Source organism: Lepidothrix coronata, unplaced genomic scaffold (genome assembly GCF_001604755.1).
Source record: "Lepidothrix coronata isolate B3197 unplaced genomic scaffold, Lepidothrix_coronata-1.0 Scaffold48, whole genome shotgun sequence".
Taxonomy (NCBI): domain Eukaryota; kingdom Metazoa; phylum Chordata; class Aves; order Passeriformes; family Pipridae; genus Lepidothrix; species Lepidothrix coronata.
This window is the reverse complement of record NW_016690228.1, coordinates 4,980,601-5,005,060: the sequence shown is the minus strand read 5'-3', so window position 1 is coordinate 5,005,060 and position 24,460 is coordinate 4,980,601. Positions and strand designations below refer to the sequence as shown.

The 24,460-nt window shown below is 37.4% G+C and overlaps 1 protein-coding gene across 1 annotated transcript in view; it reads left to right on the top strand.

Annotated features, from left to right (window-relative positions):
• Positions 1–24,460, top strand: part of FREM2 (FRAS1 related extracellular matrix protein 2) — a 124,828-nt gene that overhangs the window by 81,816 nt on the left and 18,552 nt on the right. The window contains exons 7-16 of the mRNA XM_017815171.1: positions 6,204–6,353; positions 7,861–8,070; positions 8,340–8,537; positions 10,481–10,645; positions 10,726–10,908; positions 14,283–14,413; positions 15,308–15,466; positions 16,393–16,696; positions 18,922–19,053; positions 19,659–19,990. Coding sequence (XP_017670660.1) covers positions 6,204–6,353; positions 7,861–8,070; positions 8,340–8,537; positions 10,481–10,645; positions 10,726–10,908; positions 14,283–14,413; positions 15,308–15,466; positions 16,393–16,696; positions 18,922–19,053; positions 19,659–19,990 — 1,964 coding nt within the window. The remainder of the gene's footprint in view (positions 1–6,203; positions 6,354–7,860; positions 8,071–8,339; positions 8,538–10,480; positions 10,646–10,725; positions 10,909–14,282; positions 14,414–15,307; positions 15,467–16,392; positions 16,697–18,921; positions 19,054–19,658; positions 19,991–24,460) is intronic.

Genomic DNA, 24,460 nt, shown 5'->3' with positions numbered 1-24,460 from the left:
ACCTTTGATACAGTCCCTCCAACATTCTTACCTCTAAACTGAAGAGGTATGGGTTTGAAATCAGGGTCATGATTTAAGTAGATGATGTTACAAATTATTTTAAATAAAAAAATTGTAGAAAGGTTATAATTTTGTGGTTATATTTCTTGATGTGAATGTGGGTGTGAGGAACATTATTTGGAAGACAAAACCTGAAAATATTCATCTCACAAAAACTTCTGTTTTGCAAATATAATAATTACACTCAGAGCCTTTCTATAGACAGCTTTTTCTGCAAGGCCCAGTAGTAAATGAATTACTCAATTAAAATATGAAAAACATGTTTATAAATGGCTACATGCTATACCTTTACATAACCTGCTTTCTAAAATACTGCTCAGCTTCTCATGCAGTTTGTTTCTCATACTGCTTGTTTCTTATTTCTGTTCGTAGTCCTCATTTTTTATCTCAGCTACAAATTACTGACTGTAAGGTCCTTCAAGCTTAGCCTCCGTGTGAAATACCTTGTGTGTAGTATATTTAAATACTACTGCCAAGCCTTCCCATTTATCTGTCTGCCTCTGTTTCATCGGTTTGTTGAGAATTTGTTACTACTGCCATTTCCTGTGCCTGTTCATAAAAATAATCTAACTCATTTTAAAAATAGAGCATATAGAAGATTCTGAGTTCATTTCATGCTCTGTGGGAGGTATAGCCAGTAGGAAAAAGGTATGTGAAAGTCAAATGGTTGCTGCAGGGAATGCGATCATGTTTGGGTGTATCCCCAAATTCCAAAGTGTTTGTTTCTTCATCGGTTAGTCTTTATATTTCCATTAGTAGATGTGGCAATTATCTGGATTATGGAATAGTTTGGGCAGGTAATTGGAGCTTGATGTACTTGTAGCAGGAAAAATCTGACCCTATCCTCAGATGCTGAACATAGGAAAAGCTCCTCTGACACCTTGATAGTTCCAGTGATATCAAAGTCTGTAGGTTATATCCTTAGAGTGTGTGGAAGAATCCTAACAATACTACTCTATTAGTAAATATTTTCAGGTATATGTTAGTTCACATAAATATGAATTTGGTGTTTTGGAAAGGTAGCAATGTTTCTTAGCAAACCATCAAAGGTAAATTAATTTCTTCAAGGGACTTGTAAGAGTCAACTTCACACATTAGCCATTCTCCTGAAATTCCAATTGTAGCTGGGACACAAGACTGCTCATTACCATCTGGTACATAATAGTTAACTAATTGTTAAAAAATTCATCTTCGCTTTAATGGCACGCATCTTGAATGAGTTTAACCTGGCTTCATACACTCAGATGTCTTTATTCTCCATTGTTCAGGTATATTCTGTAGCTCATCTTGCTATTACTGAACCCTTATGAATTGCAACCCAACATATATGTGTTCTCCAGGCTTCAAAGTATGCTGCAGGCTATGAATAAGGAAACTGTAGGTGACCCTGATAGTGTATCAGTAGCCATCTTACTGCCATCCTCAGTCTTGCAGCTAAAGCTCTAGTCTACTTCTTTTACTGTGCTACTTTGCTCACATTTGAGTTTAGCTTAGGGATGTAGCAGACAGTTTAGATGTGGATTTCAGGCCTGCCAAGCAGGTGCTGCTTGTGATGGTACTGTGTATAGAGAAACCAAAGCATGGATGCACTTTAACATAAAGTTAAAATGTAAGGGACTGTGCTGAATTAGTGTGTATCAAAAATTAAAAATGAATCATATATAATGTTGCTCATAACAGTTACCAGTTCACACCATGTTACCCTTCTGAAATGATGGGGTTAAGTTGCGTAAAATGAGAGTGATTAAGTGAAGATCGAGTCTAATCAATGTATGACATTGCCACTGTAGATTTAAATAAATGTGTAATTTTCTTACAAAATCGAATTGGGTTTGGTAAAGGTTGCATTAATTTGATTCTGTCCTTTTACCTGTTATAATGTTTCCAGTATCCTTTTAAAAAAATCCTTTTAAGTTGATAGACAGAAATGGGCTTTTGGGACAAATGGAAATGAAGACATTATTTACATGAGATGAAGTTTGTGGCAATTTGGCTGAAACTATTTTGACTCTGAAGGTAATTTACTTTTTGATTGCAAAAGTTATGACAATGCTTAGAAGGTAAAAGCTGTTAAGATTGCAACAAATGGATTTGAAAAGTAATCTGTTTTGACCACATCAAATAAAAAACCTATTGGCATTTGTACAATAAGATCTGCTTCAGAACTGAGCTCTGACTGTAATCTTGACCCCTACTTCTACAGCATTCAGTAAAAATAAATAACTTGGCAAATTAAATTCATTGTGCTTAATGCAAGCTCAATTGCTTGCATAGTTTCAAGAATGTGTAACTAGCTGTAGAATGGTGCTACCTATTTCCAGATTTTAAAGTCCTCTTTGATAGTATCATACTATAAACTTTTGTAAAAGGCAGTTCTTCTGAGCTATTCTTTTGCTGCTATTAACATGCATATATGAGAAAGATTACAGAAGTTGACCTTGACTGCTATTAAACAGTAAATGCCCATGCCTTCTCAAATTTGATGGAACTCTTGTTCTTAACTGGTCTGTCTTCATGTTGGGAAAGAAACAGTCTCTTTTGTTGTAGAATCAGCAGCTCAGTCATTTAATGCCATCTGTGATACTGAAATGCAAGTAGGCACTGTGTAGGGATGTGTATGTTGTCTGAGTATGAGCCAGATCAGGTCCAGAGGAAATCTGGCCCTGTTTGTCTGTTGTTATGTCCAAGTTAATTAATTAGCTGTGCCAACCACCAGGGCTCATTAGTTTGGACTCAGCACTGTACTAACGTGTCCAGACTGTTGCAGAACAGGCTTGTAGGCTTGCAAAGCACTGTTGTGCACCTCCTGCATTACTACAACAGACTTCTGCTAGCTCTGGCAACTCATAATGTTCACATCATAGCTTTGTTTGTACTGTTCATGGAAAGAAGGAAGGCAAAAGCTTTTAGGAATAAACAGTTTAACACCACTAGAAAAGATCAGCCATCAGTTCCTTTGTAAATACTGCTTCTCCCAGTTCCAGTATCTAAATATGTCAGAGTAGCATATATGTCTATTTTCTTCTATTCTTTCTTTCTTTCTTAGTGTATATATATATGTTTGTGTGTGTGTCTCACTGGTAGCATGTATCACTGAAATTCGCTTTAGTTTGAAGGCTTATTAAGGTGTCAGCACAGAAGAATCTGTCCTTGTGTTTGTCCTAACTATCCTGATAACAGGGTATTTTTATAACCAACCTACTCTTTTGCCATGTCTCTCTAAAGCAGATTGTAAGGATGTAATTTTAAAAACAAATGCCTCCTTGGAAATAAACATTTTTGTGCTATCAGATTGATTTTCTGATGTACCTTCAAAGATAGATGTATTCCTAACATAATGAGAGGTGTGTTTGCTTTCCTACTTGATGACTGACTAGTGCTGTAGTTGAGAAACACTCCTAACTGTATAACTACAAAGGCAAGGCAAAGATTTCATTTCTGTGCCAAGAAACCTGGAACTAAGGCTCCTAACCTTTCTCCTTTGATTATTGTAACTTCATGCCAGTGAAGTCTGTGGGTTTGAACAAAAAACTCTTAGAAAACTTCCTCGTATGTCTCTAAGAGGAACCATTAAATTTGCAGTAGTCTCTCTTCAGAGTGATTACTAGATTAAAGGTCTGCTGTAAGTGAGCCCACAGTCATTGAGCAGAGTGTTTTCCAGACATGAAGTGAGAAAGACAATGCTTTCCCTGTTAGTAGCTTGGCTTTGCTACTTCCCCTGGGGAGCTACTAACACAGCTTACAGGAAATGAACTTAGAAAACATTTGTAAGGATTTGTTTCCTAGGATGGGTAACCATGCAGAATGTGTCTTTCATTGAACATACATGCCTCCAAGAAGCGTGAAAAACTCACTCTGAAATACAAGGCAAGGTAGTTGAGAGTTTAGGCATTTTTATGTTTGGCAGTGACTACAGGAATGAACAGCACGTGAGGATTCTTCTTCAGCAGCAGTAAAACAAGCATTAGGATAACACTATAAGAAACAAACATTTTATTTTATACCTTGCAACTAGCTTAAGGCAGATATCTACGTCCCACGTGTAGCCAGTAAGTAGAAGGGAATGCTTCCACACCTCCTCAGATGTTTCTGATTTCAGTGAGTGAGCCATTCCACCTGTCCTTCTCTATGTTCATTGTGCTGGGAAACCTCCTGGAACTGGCCTATCTTTGTCCTTGCAAACTGAGAGCAGGTAGGCTCGGTGTGAGTACTTCTCACTTAAGTGCTTAAAATGAGGTGCAGCCAAGTCCAGATCAAGTTCCAGAACAATTGGGACAACAATATAGAGAGAACAGGATTATAAGAACGAGATTAGATTTGGGAAAGTGTGTTAAACTTTGAGAATACCTGTTTAAGAAATGACAGGTATTAGAACTGGTAATATTTTTAATTGCATTCATCTAACTGTTGGCACATTAATAATCATTTGGTCTTAGTAGGCATTCTGTATTTTTAACCTCTAGAGGCTGGGTAAGTCTTTGTCTATCTTGAGGATTTTAGAAGATCATTTTATGTCTGAAATGGCACATTTCTTTGCAGATCTAATGTCCAGTTCTGCAGTATCCCTGTGAATAGAACTCTCATCAAAGTTAATAGTAGTTATACTAAAGGTACAGAGAGTGTATCTTGTTCACCTCTTAAAAATGTTTCAGATAAGATCTTCACAGATCCAAATATAAAAGCAACTATGACAACCCAGTTCCTATAGGCAAATAAAGTAAGATCAATGTGTGTCTGTCTGTGCACACAAATACACACACGTTTAAATACACATGCTGTTGGATAAAAAAAAACTAAATTTTAACTGAATGTGTTTTCACCTACCAAAGTTAGACTCTTCCAAATTTGTCTTTCATCCTGCAAAAGTTGATGACCTTGATAATGCTCAAGCAGGTCTATGAATTTGCACTATTTTTCATTAAATACATTCCATTAAAATACATACCATTAAAAAGGATGTATGTCTCCTCCTTTGGGTAAGTTTTAAGTTGTTTTCTTTATGCAAGGCGTATCTCTGTATTGCCATTTCCTTTGAATTTTTACTTTTTTCTATGCTTGATGAAGGAGAAGTATTCATAGTGCTAGTGATAGAGCACTGAGCAATTGCCATGATCTTTGCCAACTGAGTTGAAGTTGGCCGTATGCTGTATGGTATTTCCAACACATTTGTGATATTGTAGCCTCATGATTATAATAAATTCTCACAAGACAACATAAGAAAATTGTGATGAAGTGCAGAGAACTTGTGTAGGCCTTCCTACCCTTGGAGAAGGTCGGTGTGATTTTGGCTGTGCAGTGGGAAAACTGGAGCACTGACTGTGTGTGATTACTCTTGTATGTTTGAAACAGGAATGGAAGGGATAGAAAAAGGGAGATGATATACATCCATGGGATGTGTTTTTAAGCCTGTTTACTTTTTGAAATTGCTGTGTCTAGAAAAACTGAAAAAGGGAGGAAAAAGGGAGGTAAACAATATGTCTGTTAAGTGGAATAGCACTTAACCTCCTTTTTCTTTTTCCTCTTCTTTCTTATGAACTGTGGAACTTCATTATTAAGATAAAAGACTGCTCACATTCCAGTTTACATGAAATAAGACTGATTTTGTTTTAAATGCTAGATGTGGGGGAACGAAAACTCAATATTTGCTCCTTTGATTAGCTGGAAAACATTACCAAAAGCAGCTGCAGTTATATATCATATTCCAGTCTGGTTTTGGCAACAGGAATCTGTGAGAACATTCAAGTTAAGGTTTCATTATCTGTATTCACCTTTGTCTGTTTGCAGCAAAGTAAAAATTGCAAAGAATTTTTTGGCCTGTGCACAAGACTCAGCTAAAATAACTTTAATGAGATACCACATTTGGTTTTGTGCACAGATTTGTACATGCTGACACACAAACTTGAAAATGTAAGAGGCAAGAAAAAGAGTACAGTGCTGATATAACAATTGCTATCCAAAACCAGAAAAACCAATACTAGAAAAGAAGCCAGAAATAGTCAGAATAATTCTAAACCTTAAAAAAAAGAACTTTATTTCACTTACTGAGAAGAGCAAAGTTCTCTCCTTTGTTTAATGTGGATTTTATGCTGTCTTGTTAGCTTCAGTGTAAGGTAAAGAAACATTTATTACTCCTCTTTCACCAGAACCAGCATTCTACTTTGGAAATGATGAATACTATGTTGATGAGAGTGCTGGCTACATTGAGGTACATGTAGGGAGGACTGGAACTGATCTGTCTAAAGCTGCCTCTGTTACAGTGAGGTCTCGCAAATCTGAACCAGTAACTGCAGAGGGTAAGTTATTGTTTTACTCTAGTTTCATAATACATCTCAACACAAATGCTAGCACATTGGGTCTTGATATAGTTTCAACTACATAAGATGAAATGTATGTCTCTTGCTCTTAGGAGATCTTTCTTCTTAGAACAAATTAAGTAGTTACAGAATTTGAAAGAAACAGGATTAGGAGCAACTGTGAAGTACAGCACTAAGAGAAGTGCCTTCAAATCCTCATGTAGAATGCTATGCTACAAAGGCAGTTGATTACTGCTGCCTCAGCAGCAGACTCTGGGCACAGAGTTATAATCACTTACAGCGTGCAGAGTTTGCTCCTCTCCTTTTTACTGTAGGCAATGAGAAATTATTACCTGGTACCCTGTTCAGGAAGAGGATCGCTACAGCTGTGTGGGTCAGTGATGCTTTGACAGAAACTTTGTCTGCAGAAACAAATGTTAGCATGCTATTTTTTTTCCACAAATCATAATGTTTAAATTAAGACATTAATATAGAGATAGTGTAAAATTCATCTTCCTTAGATGCTTATCCTGAGTGTAACTTTACTGTTATTTCAGGAATATTTAAACATCATATATTTGTATCACACATAACATATATGTATTTTTCTCATGGAAAAAAAATTATGAACTCTGAAAAAAAATATATGATTTTTTCATTTATGAGTTTGCTTTTATGATCTGCTATCTTTAACTAATCCTGAATATATAAGTTATTTTCTTTTGCGGAGGAAAAATATTTTCTTACAGTAAGAATCTTAATTATCCACAAAAATGAACATGAAAATTCAGTCCTTCCCTAAAGTCCTAGATACCTTTAATGCTTTTGTTCCAAGATAGGGTCACATTTTAGTCAGTATCTTGTTTTATTTGCCTTCTTCTCATTGGCATGTTATGGATTGGTTTGCTTTGCTTTAAACAGAGCAAAACAAGACAAACCCAGATCAGTCTGCCTTTAACAGTAAGGTGACAGACTTCACCTGATGTGGTCTGAGCAGATTTTGATTTGTTTGTTTTCCATTCATTCTATTTTATACAACTCCTCTGAACATCAGTTCTTCCTTACAATCAGCTCGCTGGCCTTTTCTCCTTTACTTTCTACATTACTCTCAAAACTTGCATCTTTGTTACAAAATAATATGAAATTTCTTTCCAAAAAACTTTGCTTCATCTCCAGAGTCTGTCTCAAAGCTTTTTGCTTACTTTTATTTCTCACTTCAAGCAAACTTTATTAGTTGTTCTGGACTAGCTGTTGGTTTACAGCAGAACAAAAGCAGCCTCATTTTGTGACTCGAATCATCACTAAACAAAAAGTGAATTAATATTGACTTGTTTTATTGTATAGTCCACCTCAGATGGTCAATAGATAGTTTTGCTTTACATAAATGCCAGAATTTGGCAATTAAAAATATTGAAAAAAATAGATTTACCTATAACTAACTGCCTAATGATAGATATTTTCATTTTTCATTACATGTAATCCTATTTTATCTCTCTTCCATTGGTAGCTGGAGTAGATTATGTAGGCATCAGTCGTAATTTGGATTTTTCCCCCGGAGTCAATATGCAGACGTTTCGTGTGGTAATTCTGGATGATCTTGGACAGCCAGTGTTAGAAGGAACTGAGAAGTTTGAGCTTGTGCTAAGGATGCCCATGAATGCTGCCCTTGGAGAACCCAGCAAGGCCACCATCTTCATTAATGACTCAGCAACTGATTGTGAGTCTTTTGTGGTTTTTTTTTACCTTTTCACCTTTATGCAGGGGATGGATGACTGCAGTACACAAGTAAGTGTCCTTTTGAAGCACACCAAAGCTAATGAGTCTACACATTTCAACTAGATACAATATGTTAAATCCTTTCCTGTCTGGCTGCTTATTTTATATATCTGGTGCAATGTAACTTAAATAAATCTGAAATAGAGGAGGGAAGATATAAGAACTTCTACAGTTATACTTTACACATGCTTTTTATGTTTTTCTTCCCAGTGCCTAAGATGCAGTTTAAAGAATCTGTATATGTAGTCAATGAAAATGACGGACAGATTTCTGCCATGATATATAGGAGTGGGGATATCCAATACACATCCACTGTGAGATGCTATACAAGGCAAGGTTCAGCTCAGGTAATGATGGACTTTGAAGAACGTCCTAATACTGACAGTTCCATCATCACATTCCTTCCTGGTAAGTTCTTGATCTTATTGTAGAAGGCCTTAGTTTACCATGTTATGCTCGCTTTGCTTTGCTTTGTTTTAATTGTGTCTTCTCATAAAGTAGTGCCAAAAAGACCACTTTGGAAAACAAAGGTGGGTTTTTTTCTACACAACGGGAAGAATGCCCAGAAATTATGTTGCCTCTATTTGCTTCACTTCTGACCTAGAGGGATAATCAATAAGAACCAAAGGGACATATCTTCATATAAGTTCAGACTGAATGCCAGAATCTTTCTGATAGCAAAAAACAGTTCAGGATAACACAGTAGAAGCGCAGAACTGCTGTCAGAAAGGAAACTTCAGAAGTTCTGCTCTTTGTTAAGCAGATTTCTGGTAAATATATTTGACTTGCACTGGAATGAGTAATAGATCTTTCAACAGGGATATAGTTCTCTAATTTCTGCTTGAATTTTTTTCTCCCACTGAGGCTTTCCTAAGACAACCCACAAATATCAGGTACTTGATATCTCACATCAGAGATGAAATGCAAATAAATCAAATGCTGGTACCTTGAAAGAATATTGCCAAATTCCTTCAACGTGTGCAAAACACAGTTTCATCTTTTAGTCTTTGAAGTTTAAACACACGTAATATTTTTTACAAGCCCTAAACAATTTCTGTCATCAGCATGAAATCCTTGGTATGCCCTTATCACAGAAGTGATGACTTTAATATTTCTGTAGACATTTATCAAAGTTCTCTTGAAAAAGTGAGTTGTTCAATCTCTATTTAGAGCTGGCCTCAGCTTTTAGTGCTGTCATATAATCTACACCCTTGCCATTGCTCCTGTGCAAATGAGAGTCCAACTTATAAGAATTAATGCATCTGGGCCACATAGGAAATGACTTTTTTCTTTTTTTGAGTGTCATCCTACCATTTCTCTGTGGAGACAAGGAGCAAATAGGTCTGCTAGAATTACATCTTTTTTCCATTAGCTTCTTAGGCATATTTAAAATGTAGCAGTTTCATTTCAGTTTTCACATTTCCTGTGTGACAATGAGCAGAATGAATATTTTGGGGTTTTTTTTCCTCCTCCTAATGGATAATTTATTTGCTATAGGGGGGAAAAAACAACCTCAGAAAATGAACAGAGTCAGCATTCTGGTCTGGTTCTTCGCCTTGAAGAGCCTTGATCATATTTGCATGTGTAACGATGAAAAACAGCTGTGAATTGACCTCATTTCTCTCATCCTGTGCTGTTCCTTTTGTCAGGGATGTAGGAGTCTTTCTTATGATGATGAGCCCACCAAGTCTGATGCTGGGTGCCAGACACTGCACACCACTCATAACTCTTGCTGCTTTCACAGTTTCTGAACATCTAGTAAGTCTAGGCACATTGATTTGCGAGTGAAAAATTGAACATTTTGATACTCCAAAGCATTTTTAAGGCAACATTTATTGTCACTTGGAATCAGTGGGAGTTCAAAATATTTTAAAATCAAATGGAACAATATAAGTCAAAGTCCGCACTGTTGGAGAGTGTCCAATCAAAAGAGATCTGAAATAGAAAACTTTAGGACAAAATTACCATTAGTATTAGTGAAAGTTTCTATTGCTCTGCTTCCTTGTGCAAGTATTTATTTTTTTCAAGGCACTCTGTGGGAGAGGTCACTGAGAAGGAGCATTTCCTTCTAAGGTAAAACCAAAGGAATAATACATATAAAGTGGATATACCAAATAGAAACTTGTTTTAGAGAAGTCCCAAAATGGGAGATTCTACTTAATTGAGTTTCCCTAGAAAGGTAATGATTACTAATTCTGCTTTCACTATTTCACTATTCATTAACTTATGTGGTGTCAAGGTGGATGCCTTGGCCAGCAGAAGCAGCCTGTGGTTTGAGCTTGGAGAGAAGTACTGTAATAGAGCAAAGAACACCTAAGTTCTGCCTGATATTACCTTCAGAATGATTGCAGGTGAAACTGAGAAGCCTTGCACACTGGTGCTTATGGATGATACTTTCCATGAAGAAGAGGAAGAACTACGTCTGGTTCTTGGCACTCCAAGAAGTGATTCTTCCTTTGGTGCCTCTATTGGTGAACAAAATGAGACACTGATAAAGATTCGGGATGATGCAGACAGTAAGAGAATATTTTGTTTTTACTGGCTTTTAGAAGTCCATTTGCGTGGTCTAAAAACATTTTTTTCCTTCTAATTGCAGAACCTATTATTAAGTTTGGTGAGACCAAATTTAGTGTGAGTGAACCAAAGGACACAAGACAAGTAGTAGTTGTAAAAATCCCAGTACTTCGTCTGGGAGACACTTCCAAGGTTTCTATTGTGAGAGTTCATACAAAGGATGGATCTGCTACTTCTGGAGAAGACTATCACCCTATATCAGAAGGTAGGATCATACTTATCACATCCAACTATTAGTTTTCAATCATGACTGTAACATAATGTTTATTCATGAAATAACTTTATGAATACAATAATTTGCAACCACATCCCATAATGCATTTTATTATTCAAATTGAGTGTGGACAGATCCCTGGTGGTATGCAACAGCCAATTGCTCTTGGAATACTAGTTATCAGTAAAGATATTTACAAAACAATTGTGACTCCTTTGAAAACATCTGTAGCTCAAGTAGTTGTGGAAGAAATGTATGAGTTCCACCTTAGTAATATTTGTGAAGTGTAATACCATTACTCTGAAGAAATATCTTCTCCTAGGATATGTTGTGTGGTTGTTTCTTGAGCAATTCATAAAGATAATGGCTTTTACTGTATGTAGGAATTCATGTATATTTCTCTTTGTTTTTCTACATCCATAATAATAAAGTTTTCTTTCTATATTTCTGCAATTCACTGCCTGCTGCTCCTCACTAGTAATGAATGAGGAGAGAAGTTGCGCCACAGTTTAAAAAATTTCTTAGCTGATAAACTTCTTTTCATTAATAGCCCACCTACTTGGTTTAGGGAATGACTAATGGAGTTTGTAGCATTATGAATTTTTTGTCTTCTACAGTTTATGATAATACATGATACTAATCTGTGTTTTAAGATTAATGATTCATTGCTGGAGTGTTTTCACAGTTTTGGATAAACTATTTTTGTGTCCAGTTCAGCTGAAAGATAAGACTTACCTTTGAACATCCAGCAACAACCTTGGGCTATCTTCAGTTTCCACAGGAAAGGCATTTCCCACTAGTGATATCTGAAGAGAAAATTTCTTAGCCATAAGCAAAGCATCAACCCAGAGCTTGCTAATTCTAGTCACTTTGCCTCCTGCATTTTAGTTTTGCTCTTTCCTCCTGAAAACCACAGGAACTTTTAGTGTCAGCTAATACTTACCCCATATGCATTACCTATATGCATTTCCTTGCTTACATTCTCCCTGCTGTGTACTGACAGCACTTGGGAGCAAAGTTTTCAAGGGAAACTACTGCAGAACAAGAGGCTCTTGGCCTCTGCCCAGAAGCCTTTGAGAAAGGTCTGTGATGTGCAGGATTTCCCCACAGGTTTCAGAATATCTGTGGGTTTAGGGAACCTGCCTATTCAGCCATGGGTACAAAAACCACATCCTTAATTAGGGTCTCTGAGGTAAGTCTGACAAAATTAAAATCAGTAAAATTCTTAGCTATCACATAGCATGTTTATTACCACAGAGTATTTTCATGGCTTAATAACACTTAAAGCTGAAAGGATCATTAGATCACTTAATCAGAGTCACTGTGGATTGTAAGATTCTCCCAGTTTCCCCCAAATACTTCTGTACTGAGCCCAATAACTTTGGTTAGAGAAAACATTGTCTTTGGAAAGGGCATCTAGTCCTGATTTGAAGGCATTGGAGAGGAAGAGTGTTTCTTAGCATCTTGCATCTTACTTCACTGATCAGTGATCTTACTTCACTGATCAGTCCCCATCACCTCTCTGGGCCTTATTTGTCATACATGCAGAGCTCTTTAGCACTTGGTATATTTTTTTTATGGTGGTGTTTCAATATACCAATGACAACATCACTTTCTGTAAGTCTTTTCTTTTTTCTTCTGGTCCTTAGTTTCTGTTGGTTACCATCTTCAGTTAATTTGGCATCCTTTAAAAAATAAAAATAGTAGATATGCACCTATTATTTTAGCATCACTCTCACCCATTCTAGACACAAATGTTAAATGGTTTCTATACTTTTCTTTAGTAGTTATAGTCAAGAATCATAGTACTGTCTAACTGTCAGTGTGGTGGGTTTACCTCGGCTGACCGCCAGGTGCCCACCAAAGCTCCTCTGTCACTCCCCCTCCTTAACAAGAGAACAGAGAGAAAATATGACAAAAAGGTTGAGATAAGTGCACCACTTACGAATTACCATCACAGGCAAAACAGCCTCATCTTGGGGAAATTAGTTTCATTTATTACCGATCAAATCACCGTAAGGTAATGAGATTTAAGACTAGATCTTAGAACACCTCCTTCCCACCCTTCCCTTCTTCCTGGGCTTAACTTCACTCCCAAATTCTTTACCTCTGAGCGGCTCAGGGGGATGGGGAATGGGGATTGCAGCCAGTTCATCACACTTTATTTCTGACACTTCCTCCTCACACTCTTCTCTGCTCCAGCATGAGGTTCCACCCAGAGGATACAGTCCTCCCCAAACTACAATGTGGGTCCTTCCCATGGCCTGCAGTTCTTCATGAACTGCACCATAGTGAGTCCCCCCTGAGGTCACAAGTCCTTAAAACCCATTAAACCTGCTCCAGCATGTGCTCCTCTCTCCACAGGGCCACAGGTCCTGCCTGGAGCCTGCTCCAGCACAGGCTTCCCACAGGGTCACAACCTCCTTCAAGCTTCCACCTGCTCTGTCATGGGTGGCAGGTGGATCTCTGTTTCACCATGGACCTCCATGGGCTGCAAAGACAGAGTTGCCTCACTGTGGTTTTCACCACAGGTTGCAGGGAAATCTCTGCTCCAGCACCTGGAGCATTTCTTCACTGTCCTGCTTCTCTGACCTTGGTGTCTGCAGAGTTGTTTCTCTCACATATTCTCACTGCTGTTTCCCAGATGCTGTAGTGCAGCAGTTTTTTCCTCTTCTTAAATGTGTTATCCCAGAAGTACTACCATCATTACTGCAGTACTACCATCATCACTGCAGTGCTCAGCCTTGGCCAGCAGTGGGTCTGTCTTGGAGCTGACTGGCACTGGCTCTTTTGAACATGGGGAAGCTTCTGGTGTCTTCTCACAGAAGCCACCCCTGCAGCCCGCCCATGACCAGAAGCCTTGAAAACCCAATAGGGTAGGTTAAGATTGAACTTTTTATCCACCATGGCCTCTAAAGTTTTTTCAGAGACAATGATTTCTAAAATATAGAACTGTTGTGTAACTCTAGATTTTTATCTTATTTTTTGTATATACCATTGTATTAAAATGCACTTTGTTTGAGCAAGACCTGACAATACTATTTATTTAGAATCATTCAGTCTTGTCGTCATTCATATGTTACCAACATTAATGTAATTAGTCCCAGATAATTTTCAAAATATTAAGTTCTGTTAGACTATATCCTGATCTTTACAAATCTCTTAATGATGATGATGCCACATTTTCAGTGATTTCCACGTATGTCCACTGCTATTCATTATTATTATCAGATAGGTTAAACTAAATATACAAACAGCTGTAATTTGAAAACCGAGTATTAGCTGCCATCTCTCATGGCAGGGCCTAGAATCACAGCTTCTTATGAACAACAGATTTATTTTTAAGTGTCTCATTATGTTTTTAGAAATTGAGTTTAAAGAGGGTGAAACACAGCACTTTGTGGAAGTAGAAGTTCTCTTTGATGGAGTGAGGGAGATGAGAGAAGCCTTCACTGTTCATCTGAAGCCTGATGAGAACATGGTTGCAGAAATACAGGTAACAAGCTCATGCAAGTCCTGAACAACAAAATCTGAAAAACAGACTTCTTCTTTTCTGGATCATAATTTTACATTTATTTTAAGATTTATTCACACCATCTTCTTGGCTTGTATCTTAAAAGACAAAGAGGATCATCTTAGCTGACATGATAGCACCTACACAAAACATTATGTTGCCAAGGCAATTGTGTTGATGGGACATAGAGTCAATGAAAGACTGAAGTCTTCAAGATATCACTCCACACACATTCTCCTCATATAATCAGTCCTAGAAACCGATGTCCTCTTGGAAACACTCTCTGGCAATACAGTGTAACCTCTATGCTGTAAAAAGAGCAATTGGTGAAATGTAACTTTTGCTGTCAAAACCATGTTAATGTTATTCTTGTTGTGTGAGATGAAATAGCCACATATTCTTGGGTTTTTAACATTATAACATACATAATTTTAATTTAAACAGTATATTCCTCTGGTATAAAATGTTCTTGAAATTCTCTGGCTGCTTCATCAGTGTCATACCACATATAGTCTAACTATATATGAATACAATAATATAGCCAGAGAGAACCTTTGCTGATGACAAAGACCGTTTCCACCAGGTATGAAAGCATACAGTGCACACTGGGGTTCTACCAGCATACTGAAGTGATTCCAGAAAGCTGGGACACAAGGCTAAAGGTCTGAGATCTTCAGTGTACTGAGAAGAAAAAAATCATTTTACCTCTTCCTTTTGCACTCTGCAATGTACTTTGCAGTGCCTCAACCCTTTCTCAATAGCTTATCCAATTGAGGTTTTAGAACTTCTTTAGGAACAATTCTGATCAAGGTCCAGCTTGAATCCCCTTGTTTATTTAATTTTCACAGAGAACTGTTTCTGTCTTTTCCTTGTCAGACAGCCAAGGCCATTGTTTACATAGAAGAAATGAACAGCATGGCAGACGTCACTTTTCCCTCTGTCCCTCAAGTTGCATCTCTTTTGATATATGATGATATTTCTAGAGCCAAAGACAGAACCAGTCCTGTAGCTGGCTATCCTGTCATCTGTATCACAGTGAGTATCTCTGGGGAAAAAATGGAACAAAATCAGTATACGGATTTTGTGTGGTGGATTTTAGGCACCTAGTATTGATCAGTATTGTGATGAGTCACATATGAGTTCAAGCTAGAACTGTCCTCAGAGCTAATCTAATTTGTTTGGATAATGAATCCATATTCAGGAGACAAAAAGCATAGAAAGATGTCTCATTTGTTCATCACTGAGAACAGTTTGATACTCACACTATGTCTATGTATGACCTTACTATTTCCTGCATTATCTTGCCTTAATTTGCAGAGTTAAAATCACTGGAGATAACAGATGAGACATTGTTTTCAATGAGTGCCACAAACTGAAAAATGAGTGCTGTTTGCTGAAGGACTGGAGGCTTCTTTCATTGTAATTTTGCAATGTAAAGTGAATTCATGTAAACTGAATTCATGTAAACTGAAAAGTTTACATGAATATACATATACATTGTGGAACATTTTTGTCCATCTGCATCTTCAGTTTGTTTCTCACACATTTCTTATACACAGGAATTTGCCATGTGTTGAATGGTTCTCTTAAGTCAAAAAAAAAAAAAAATAAGAAGAAAAAGAAAATTTTGAAATACAAAGGATATTTGCAGAATTAGATCAAAGGAAGAAGTTCAAATTAAAGCAGTATGTGGGAATGTAGTTTGTGCCTTCATAACTATGCCACATTTTCACCTATATATCATAATTTAAAATACTTTTTTTATTTCAATAAGCATAATTAGATATACCTTTTAATCTACTCTAACAATGCTGAAAGCATTACTGTCAAAATAAGGTGATTTCTTAAGAGGTTCACTGGGATCGTCAGTTCCATGTTGTTGAGTTTTGTGACTCCTGATAACTTAAAATTCCTTTGCCATGAAGCAAAGAAATTGCTAACATATCGGCCTTCTTCTGCAGGCTTGTAATCCTAAATATGAAGACTTTGACAAGACTGGTTCTATATGTGCCAGTGAGAACATCAATAATACTCTGACTCAGTACCGGTGGCTTGTAAGTGCACCCACTGGCCCGGATGGTGTGACCAGCCCCATGAAGGAGGTTGACTTTGATACCTTCTTCACGTCCTCTAAAATGATTACGCTCGACTCCATTTACTTTCAAGCTGGTTCTCGTGTCCAGTGTGCGGCTCGGGCTGTGAATTCAGATGGGAATGAAGGTCTTGAGCTTATGAGCCCTATTGTAACTATCAGCACATCAGAAGGTAAGACATCATCACCTCATGCAAAATTCACCGGTCTCTTTTGGATCCCAAATTCTGTCCTAACAAAATCTGATTACATGATCAGGCATTTTAACATTACAGTCTCGGCTTCTGTTGTTCATAGAGATGGTACAAAAACTCTCTTCACACAGCAAAGAATTGTATAAAGAAAATGTTTTCCATCTCTGCTAGTTCTCCACATCTTTAAATAATAATCCACACTGCAAACTTATATGTTCATGAGAACAATATAAAATGTGCATTGGAATTAGTGAAACCTATTTTCTGTTGGCTTTTGAATTCAACTGTAGTAATGATGCAGTATAGGCTCAGCTCCTGTTGGACACTGGAAAATCCACATAGAGGTGGCATATGAGTGCCTAGCCAGAAGAAAACCCTCATTTGACATTCAAGCCTCGCTGGACATCTGAGAATCAGTGTCTTCCTTGACTAAGGACTAAAGCAACTGGTGTCCAATAACAGGTTGTGGACAAAATGTTTTCATGGTTGAGGTATTCATAATATTCATCCGTCTTCTTTCTCTGCTACTCTCTTTGTCTCTCTCTGAATCTCTGACACCTAATATTGAACTGATGCTGTATTCTCTCACCCATCAGCTACTGTAGTCTACCTCCTTTGCCTAGCCAACTCCTTTCATGAAACTGAGTATCATTATGAAACAGAGATGAAGCACTGACATGCATATGCTATTTTGTTACAAAAATCACAGATAATATTTTTTACAGTATGATATGGAGAATAAGTAACATCAGCAACCAAGGTAAAGTGCAAAACATATTTTATTACCCTTCTGCAGCCATTTTGCATTTTTTGTGTCATCTTTGCTGCTTTTGTAGCTACATTAACTGCTGCGGTTTGTGTGAGATACGTTACACGATTACATGAAACATTACATGATATATTACTTCCAGTACCTGAGCTAACTTGCGATGTGGAAGGAAAGAAGTGCAATGATCAAAGCAACCTGCCAAAATCCTGAATATTTGCCACCTTGAGGATGCCTGACCTCCAGTGTATAGACCAAATTCTCGAAAGTAAATCAGGTTGTGCAAAAAATTGCATTTAATCTCCTTAGCACATCTTACTTGCATTTGAGGAAAAAAAAACAAACCAAAAACCAACCACAAAACCATCAACCAATCAATCACGCAAACAACAAATTAAAAGCTATCATCTGCAGAAAAAAATTGTTTTTCCTCCTGCCAGAAGTTTCCAGCTGGGAGATGCTGAGCCAGATGAGGTCCACCAGATCCATTAAGTCCTCCAAGAGGAGAAGCCACCCTTTTCTTTTCTTGTAATCCCTCAGAAATGAGTAAAGAGCAGAACAAGGGCAAAGGGAACTGTTTTGATTTTCCATGTCTCCTAGTTTCTTACTTAAAATACTTTGTGATCTTTTGGCCATCACATGGCAAAGTGCTGTGGTTCTTGTAGCCAGAATGCAGACACATCTGCATTGAACTATGCAACTACAATGCATATATCTCAGATCATATGATTACAAACCTAATTTTCTGGTTCTACAAACCAGGACAGGTATTGGAACACAGTGAACTAACACTAAAAAGGATTATCAAATTAAGTTATACATTCTCCTTTCTTGAAGAAATTCAAAATTGAAATGAACAAGTCCCTAAGAAACTTGATCTGACTTTGAAGCTGGCTCTGCTTTGAGCAGAGTATTTCCAGAGGTCCTTTGACACAATTATTCTAACTACATTTTTGTTGCTAATGGAACAGAAGGATCATAAAGTTCTGTGAGGGCATGTAGGTGCATACCCCAATCCAGTGCCAAAAACTACTGAACACTGGTCAGGTATCTTTCATAAAGCTTTGTATGTGCTTAAGAGGATGAGAGGAATTAACACCGCTGTAGACCACTGTAAGAAAGTATGACACTTGGCACCAACTTTGCAAATATGGTTGACACGTGCAACTGAAAAGCTACAGATGGAGTATCACCACCTTGTTCTGAAAATGTGTCCTAGTTAATCGAGTACTGATTTTTATTTAAATCTTCTTTTGCGTAAATTCCCATTCAGAATGGAAAATGCTGCTCAAAGTGTTTAGCTGTCATTCAAGAAAATTTTTGTTGTTTTGGAAACCTGTACAGCGGGAAAAAAAATGCATCTAAAATAGTGCAAGGGAAAGTATAGGTTATTTTCTCCGGACACAAAAGTAAGGTTGCTTTATCTTTTTTCCATTAGGTCTTTGTCAACCTCGTATATCAGGAGTAGTTGGAGCAGAACCATTCTCTGCCAAATTGCGCTATACTGGCCCAGAAGATCCTGATTATGCCAACCTCATCAAACTGACCGTCACAATGCCACATATTGATGGTATGAGAAAATTAGCTGTGAAGTTAGGAGAACTCATACAACATGTTGTTATTTGAGCTATTTTATTGGTCATATTGTTCTAAATAGACAATAATATGATCTTTTAACATGTGGGAACAGAGAAAAATGTTATGAATGAACAAGCACAGTTTGCAACAAGGTGGATGAAATACGGTATTGATACATAGTCTCTGATGTGAAGATTTAGTGTTTTCAGATTAATTGGATAATTTACATAAATTAAGGTAGATGAACGCTTTGTGAAACTCCTTTGAAGTGCATAGAAATATACCATTTAATTATTATGTGCTTCTGAAAAAGTCAAATGAAATTTTTGTTATTGAAATATTGATATGTTGAGTATTATTATGATGTAATTTTAATATGTTTATAAATATTTTATTTGGCTCTGCATAGTATACAGACATAATTATTGTGGCTAGCACTCATACACACTTAGCATATCAACTTTCTTTGAATTCTAAAGTGCAATGCAAAATACAGAAACACTGGATAATATGCTTAATGTTTGACAAAGTTTGACTAAATTAAGCAGCTCTGAAAACTGACATTTAGTGATAGTGCTATAAATTAATGTTTTTTAGGCATGCTGCCTGTTATTTCTACAAGAGAACTCTCCAACTTTGAGCTGACACTTAGTCCTGATGGAACTAGAGTTGGAAACCATAAATGCTCCAACCTGTTGGATTACACAGAAGTAAAAACCCATCATGGTTTTTTAACTGATGCTACCAAGAATCCAGATGTGGTTGGAGAGACCATTCCCTATCAATACAGCCCAACAATCAGAGGCTTCAATACCTTGCGCTTTTACCGCAATCTGAATCTGGAAGCCTGTTTATGGGAGTTTGTTAGCTATTATGACATGTCTGAGCTCCTCACAGATTGTGGAGGCACCATTGGGACAGATGGACAGGTATGAAACTATAACTTGATTTTGTACTGTATTCTTAAAGTATTTCCCTTATGAGGCACCTATGCTACTAGAAATAAGTGGGTTTAGAATTAATTTAGTTGAAAAGTGTTCTTTTTTTCTTAAGAATAAATAGACTTCTCCTCAGGTCGGCTTATTTCTTAAAACTATCAATATCCATTAAATGCTAATAAGCTCTATGTGAAATCCTTGTCCAATTAAAATTAATGAGAATAATTTGGTTTGAATTAAATTTGCTACAATTTTCTCCCAGTACAGTTCTGGAGTATTTTAGGACAAACTAATCCCACTTTCACTGTATAGTGAGCCAATTTAATCTTTTCTTAGAATGAAAGCCTTCTGACGTATTGCTTTTAGCCCATAGGTAGTACTGGGCTATTTAGTATTAGTTGTGGTGTATCTTAAAAAACAGTTTTAAAATACTGTGGAGGGACTTCTTGCCAATAACTATGGACTGCAGTGTCCTACCAGCTGCTTGACTCTGCTGATCTTTTGCTCACTGGGTAACGAGACCCATCAATGCAGACAGCACAGTGGTCTCACATTACCCATCAAAAAATTCCTTGGTCAGGAAGCAGAGAAACTGCCATATGGAGTGGCTGAAGAACAGAGCTGTGAAAGTGGTTAGGGAGTTAAAAGAAGGAGATTGGAGAGATCTTCAGGTGTCCTTTGGAAAATGTTTTCTGGAAATCCATAGTAATGTGGAAGATAAACAGCGCGGGATTTCTTCTGGTGCAGTCACAGTGAAATTAATCCCTGGGTCTTCCTTATGTTGTCACTATATAAGCCTGTCTGATCTCACTCAGGCTCTGGAGTACAAAGTCTGTAACTCTGAAGAGCAGTCCTTAATGTACAGAAAAACCCCTTTTGGGAGTAATTCTACAGGCTTGAAGAAAAACTGGAAATGTAGTATCTCATTTCCGAGAAGTCTGTCCACAGGTACCTGACTTTCCTGGTGCACTAGGGTTCCTTGTTGAACCACTGTGAAAAGAATGAGGCTGCTTTGAGAAATGGCCGTCATTTCTCTGCTTGTTTAACATTTTACCAGGGACCCACCTTCTATCAGACCTCAACAGACTTATATGCACAAATTCTTATTTTGTTAGTCCCAAATGGCATAAGGCAGATGTGAAAAGTGTGTCGTTGCCCAAAGAAACATATGGGCATTTGCAACAACAAAGCTACTGTACTACTAAAAGCCTAGTTGCCAATGGACATATAGATATCTAATCAGATAAACTGGGTTTTTTGTTGTTTCTGTTATACTTACACACCTGAAGTCCATTTTACTCCATGGATCAGCTCCCTTGCAGGTGATACAGTCAGTTTGCTGGAAAAGAAATTGCACCAGGATCTCTTTAGCCCTTGGTTAACTTGGTTAACATTCTGTCCCTCTTAACTAGAGATTATATACTCTGTAAAGCATAAGACCAGAACAGAATGGACCTTCTGCCTTTAGATTAATACATCATCCCAGTGCTTTGTCATCAGTTCTGGTTCCTTGTCTGTTACAGAGACCAGTTCAAGGTCTCTGCCTTGATGTTGGGAGCTCACTGTTCATGCATCTGCTTGGGCTTGCCCCTCTGCTGCAAGCAGATCCTCCTACAGGTGCATTCCACTGAAACTATGAACCTGTCAGAGGGAAGGGGAAGGCATCCCAGTGTGGGATGTAAACGTTACACATTCCCACAAGATAAAAATGACAGGAATCTTTGCTGTTCCTAGAATGATTTCATTTCTTCAACTCATCATTCCTTTGGCTATCTCCTTTTACCCATGCAATATGCAACAGTATATTCTTATTTCCCAGACAACACAATCATAAGCACACACAACTTCCAAGCAGCTGTAACTCTGATCCTGTGACCTATGCAAGCCAGTTCTACTTCAGTGAAAAGGAGGGAAGAGTTGGTATGAATCCTTTCTATTTGAAATACTTTTGTGTCCTTTAGGGGGAAGGCTGAATATCTAGTTTAGACACATGTGTATCTAAATAAAACCTATTTATGTCTATGTGCGTATAAACAGAGGAGAAAATACACACCATTCCAATATTTTAGTAAATTCAAAGAACCCGTATATTCAGTTTAGGGGGACATGCATAAGTGGTAATGTGGCCAAGGAAGAGAGCTGTCTTTTCCTTAGGTTCCAGAAGTATTATGTACTTTATGTAAGATCTCTCATTTAAAAGCAAAGAGGGGTGAACATGAGATGTGAGAGCCATGAAACTGCAGCTGAAGTCACCCTTTAGTGCCTTGCAGGTTATGGCTAAAAGGTTACAGTGTGTTAAGTGAAATATCAAGCTGAATTACTTCTAGCGGTGAAGCATTGCCCCACAGCCAGTATGCACTTCACTGACCTCCCTGTTTTTCCCACCTCCATTTAATTCTTCTCCAGGTTTGGTCTTTATCTTCACATGACCCCTTCCAACTGAGAGGGGAGGCAGTCAGTGCCCTGTCTCTGTGGTTGTCACCATTGTTGTTTTTTTCTCCTCCAGTGAACAATTAATAATCCTCCTCTGTGAGAGGAAAGCTGGCAGCTATGGTTTTCACCATTTTTTTAGCACACAAAGGAAGTTTAAATCCTATAATACAGACAGAACAGATAAATAACAAAAATGTTCTTACCACATCCTCTGCTACCACTGCAAATTTAATATCTTGAATTTACCAAACACTTTGGCTAGATCTTTAGGCTCAAAATTTTGTTTTTTGACTCTAGTTCTCCAGTACCTGTATGGTCAAAGATAGCCAGGTTGATTCAGAGAGAGAGATTTCACAAAAGGATCTGGCAATATCTTACATTATGTGGACCTTCACTTTATGGGAACTCCTGCTATGGTAGGGGAAGAAGATGAACTTTAGTGAGCAAGAAGTGAGGTGGGAGACCTGCAGCTGGTGTGGTTCTTCTGGCATAACTCCTAGTGTTTGCTGCAAGCTGCAGCTGTCTTAGTCAGTTCCCATGAACTCATGAACTGTCATAATACATACAGAGAAGGTCTTAGTTTTCTTTTTTTTTCCTTTGAGGCCTTTTGATTGTGACCCATTCTCTTTCTCAATTATTCTGTGCATGAGCAAACCTTGTGTGAGTTAGTTGTAGCACTCCTTTCAGTGTACAGCTTGACGGTTTGTTCCTGGGGTCTGCCCACAACTGAAAAATCAGGCACTTATGTATCCAAATATGGATTTAGATGTGCAGCTGAAGGAACTTCTATTTAAAAATAAAGGCCTACTCCTCTTTAAAGTGAGCTAATTAATTTGGATTAGAATTCTGTCCTTGTTAAAGTTAAGGTCAGCTTTAATGATTAGCAGTTTTCTTTAAGAGAACCCGGAGTCACAGCCTGAAATTCAGTGTCTGCATTTGGATATATACAGGTCTTAAAAAGGGAAACTCGCCTACTTGAGAGCTGTCTTCCTGTGTACTTTCAAGTAACTAATAAAGGTCAGACTTTACTTCACGGGGACATTGTGTAAGTCAAGTACTACAGGCATCTCACATTCTCAAGATACAGGTTCTAAAACAATGACAGATCTTCATGAAAGGAAGTTAAAAAATGAGACAATGGAAACAAAGCAAGTGACTGTCCTTTAAAAAAGTGTATATTGAAGTGTTGGCCTACACTTATTTGATAGAGTGTGTAGTATCATTTGATTTCGTTTCCTACTGTTATACTTCATTTCCTCTTTGCTATAGTCAAGCAGTTTGGCATCTGAAGGCTTCTGTGTCGTTCTGGACAGGTATTTATTTATGGATGTTGCTTTCCCTAGTTCCAGTCCATTGCCAGACTTGGAATAGGGAAGCAAGGAAATTACCATTCCAACAAATTTTATTAACAACTATTTAATCAAGTCTTTTACAGAAACAAGAAGGTGAAGAATGTGTATTAAAATACTTGAATGTACAGATTTATACCTTGAAACTACAGTAATTGAGTATAGCTGAGCAGTTTGCTTTTTCTCTTCAAAAACCAGTTATTTCTGGCCCAAAGTGAAAATGTCTGTCGTTCAGTAGGTTCAGTTCATATTTATGCTACATGTTATAGCACTGAATGTTTGAAAATCCCATCTGCAAACAGATTAAAATCACTAATGTACTGCTGCAGCTTATACAAGGCAGCTTGCAGAGGGTTTTTGTTACACAGAAACAGTATATTTCCAGCTTTAGTAGTTAGTAGTTCTAGTTTTACAGAAGTCATACTTTCAGGAGAAAACTAATCTCTTCTGAAAATCTCATTAGATCTTATAAAATGTAAATAAACAGAAATGTCTGTTTTCATATTTTTCTATTCATTCTAGCCACCACAGTCAAGTATAAGAAAGCCCTACAACTCATATTTCCTTGACATGAAACCTCACTAAGAGCCAAACATTTTTTCTCTAGCTGTAAACATGTGCATTTAGTAAGCTGTGAAGAAAAGGCTACTGTAAAGTTAATGCACCAGCTGTGTAACAA